Source organism: Cebidichthys violaceus, unplaced genomic scaffold (assembly GCF_023349555.1).
Source record: "Cebidichthys violaceus isolate CVI_PGR_0920_01 unplaced genomic scaffold, fCebVio1.0.p SCAF_123, whole genome shotgun sequence".
Lineage (NCBI taxonomy): Eukaryota > Metazoa > Chordata > Actinopteri > Perciformes > Stichaeidae > Cebidichthys > Cebidichthys violaceus.
In genome coordinates this window covers 259,759-263,169 of record NW_027176289.1, presented here as the reverse complement: position 1 = coordinate 263,169, position 3,411 = coordinate 259,759, and the positions used below count along the sequence as shown (strand labels likewise).

Sequence of the window (3,411 nt, the reverse complement as noted above, 5' to 3'; positions counted from 1 at the left end):
TCGCCTCATTTGGTGAGCAATTTGAACTACATGAATAGACATGTTGTTGAACCAAGAAATATATTAATAAATACATTTTTATAGAAGTATGAGCAGGAAAAGTGCTTCATAGTGACCTAATTTAAACCAAATATAGCTGAAATCTCTCAGGTTAACAAGACTAAAGACATAAGTCACGGCAGAGTTAAAGTAGTAAGTACCATAGTCTTAAAACTAGGAGTAAAGCTCCGAATTCAAAATGTTACTTGAGTTAATGTACAGAAGTATTATCAGCAAATTAAACCAACTCATAATGGCTCCTTTCAAAGTGTTATGTCACCAGTGAATATTATATTTAACAATTTAAGATACTTAGTATAGTACTGGGTCGATTAGTAGCTAAGGCTTAGCTACTAATCGACCCCGATTAGTGCTAAGCACTTTATTATATTACATGTATTTTTTTATATGTAAAAAGTAACTGTAGTAAGAATAATAATGGCGTGAAAGAAATTAACAGTGATAATTGTCAAGCTATGAACAATCTGCATGAGTTGCTTGGATTTAATGCTGTTATATGTTGATGGAAATTATTACATGCATTGTAAATCACTGTAAATCTGCCCTCCCTCACCAACCCTCAGGATTTAGCCTCAGCTCCTGCTCTCACTTCCTCCCGCGTAAGTACTACCATGTTAATTTAGAGTTGACCTGGGCTGATGCTCAGCTTTACTGCAGAGAGAAATACACCGACCTGGCGACCATCGAAATCAATGATGATGTAAGCAGCCTACGACCTGTTTTACCCAATGGATGGATATGGATCGGGATGAGTGACGACCCAAAATCCTGGAAGGACAGCATGGGCAATGACAGCAACTCCTGGAGATGGTCGGCGACTGGTGAAACGAGCAAAACTGGTTACCAAAACTGGGCGAGAGGGGAACCATCTGGTGAAAAAGCAGATGAAAACTGTGTCGGGATGCTCTCTAATGGAAAATGGAATGATATGTCATGTGAATCATATTCATTAGATTTTATTTGCTACACTGGTAAGAAATGATTTGAGTTCATGGATTTTACACACTGAATGCATTTGTCCTCTGACACAATTTCATAGAAACTGTCACAGATACCGCTCTTTTTGTGAAATTGCCACCATCTAAGGCTAAAGCTGTATTCACACCAGGTTTGTTGAGGTAATATATATATATATATATATATATATATATATATATATATATATATATATATATATATACGTATATATATACACACAGAGAGAGAGAGATAAATAGACTAAAAATGTTTTTGCTGCATAGTTAAAACTAGATTTTTAAAAAAGTAGACATTATCAAATATACATCAGTAATTAATTGTTACACTGCCTTCACTTCTGTCTATTGCAGAGACGAAACAAACTGAGAAAACCTATGTGTTCATCTTAATGAAGAAAACATGGTCCAACGCCCGCGACTACTGTAGAGAACACTACACAGACTTAGCTATGATTGAGAACGATAAAGAAAACACTGAGGTCTATTCTGAAAAACCAGGCAATATTACAGCTTGGATCGGTCTGTACCGAGTGCGGTGGACTTGGTCCGACAAGTCCCAAAGCTCCTTCAAATCCTGGCGACAGGGCAGCCCAAATAACTATGGTGGCTCACAGTATTGTATGACTGTGAATTCTTTAATTCAATGGGATGACGATACCTGCAGTGAAAGGCTTACTTTTATCTGCCATCAAGGTGATTATTCAAGAAGAAATTCTTGTGATCTATAATAAAAATTTACAGTATGAGTCTCGCTGTTTTGTGACTGCAAGTTTATTTTACTGTTCAGCTGTAAAACTGAAGACCACGCTCAGGATGGAGATTAAGACGGACGCTGACATCACAGATCCAGCTACTAACACCCAGATCCTGCAGAAGGTACAGCTCTTTCTCTGTTTTTGTTTATTTTAGGAAGTAAAATGAAAGTGGATGAAGAAAATGACAAAAAACTAAAGAGTGTACTTTATTTAATTTATTTCTCTTCAGCTGGCAGCAGTGCTAAAAGATCAGGGATGGACTGACTTCAAACTGGGATGGAAGATTCCGCCCAGAAAGCAGGAGAAACGCACAGAACCTTAATGCATTTTAAATTTATAAAAAAAAAATGTATCTGCAAGCCTACTAAATCATATAATGATTTTGTTTTGTTGTGTTGTTAATCAAGTAATTTCTGTATGTAATTAGACATCCGCTAATAGAAGATTAGGCTTTTTGTTGTTTACATAGTCGTTAAACTTTTGTTCTGGTTACCAGGGTAACAACAGCAAACACTTGTTGTCAATAGAAGAGCTACTGGTCTGTCTGTTTTAAAAAAGTCGGTCCTAAAATAATGACTTTAAACACTTACATCTTTTTTTTAATCTTCAGTTACCTAATTTTCTGTTGTCTTACTTTTTTAACAATTGCATTGACACCTTCACTTGTACATGATACATGATAAATAAAGGACGTGATGTTATTACTGTCATCACCAGCTTTGTTTAGAATTGCTTTTGTTGTCAGACATGTTTTAAGACGTATATAAAGATAACTCTGTAGTGAATCATAATTTGTGTCTGATGTGGGTCTTTTTTCACTGAAAAATTTGAAACTTAAAATTACCTCTCTTCCTTCTCCCTCATTGAAAATTCCAGAATCTATGAATATGCAAATATCTTCTCATTTCAAAAGTTGAACTGCTGAAGACAAGATGTCTCCCACCTCAGTGTAAAGTCCATTATCAGTGTTTGTTCACTGGAGGTTTCAAGTTTCCACATTACACACTTGTATATGTGTGTGTCATTCAACCTGTACTAAATGGCAGGGGCGTTTCTAGGATTCAAAGAAAGGAGGGGCTTAGCCCCAAGGGGAGGGGCATGTTTGCTCACGCAGCGCACAGCAATTGTTTTTGGGGCGGCGGATATCCATTGTTTCAGACATCGTTCATAGATTGGTTCAATCAGAAAGAGTGTGATTTTGCTCTGTAGTTTTGCTTGCATTCAGTATATGATAACACAAGAGACAGAATTTCAGGATCATAGTAAAATTTCCACGTCACTCCCAAATCCTAATTCTTAAAGGGACCGCACACAATGGATGGAGAGTGGACCTGACAGTGTCAACTTTTGAGTTGTTTACTTGTTTTATTATGAGCAGAAGGGAATAAGATTTTGATCAACATTTACATGTATTTTGTGGTCCGTGTAGTTTTTACATACCAGTGATATTTTATGCTCATTTGGACACTATCACTGAGATAAAGATGAACTAGTTCAGTGTCAAATATACCATTAACTGATTATAAACAACAACATTCTATAGGGACTGATATTATTGTTTCGAAATACTAGAGAGATATATTAATGCAAAGGACAGAGAGAGAGATAGTTATTTCTTG

General features: G+C 36.2%; 1 protein-coding gene across 1 annotated transcript; it reads left to right on the top strand.

Annotated features, from left to right (window-relative positions):
- The first annotated feature begins 253 nt into the window (after window positions 1-253).
- LOC137869486 (macrophage mannose receptor 1-like) lies at window positions 254-2,114 on the top strand. The gene is made up of 5 exons (XM_068706892.1): window positions 254-263; window positions 624-932; window positions 1,389-1,730; window positions 1,825-1,913; window positions 2,022-2,114. The coding sequence occupies exons 1-5, from the start codon at window positions 254-256 to the stop codon at window positions 2,112-2,114; spliced, it is 843 nt and encodes a 280-aa protein (XP_068562993.1).
- The last annotated feature ends 1,297 nt before the right edge of the window (window positions 2,115-3,411 follow it).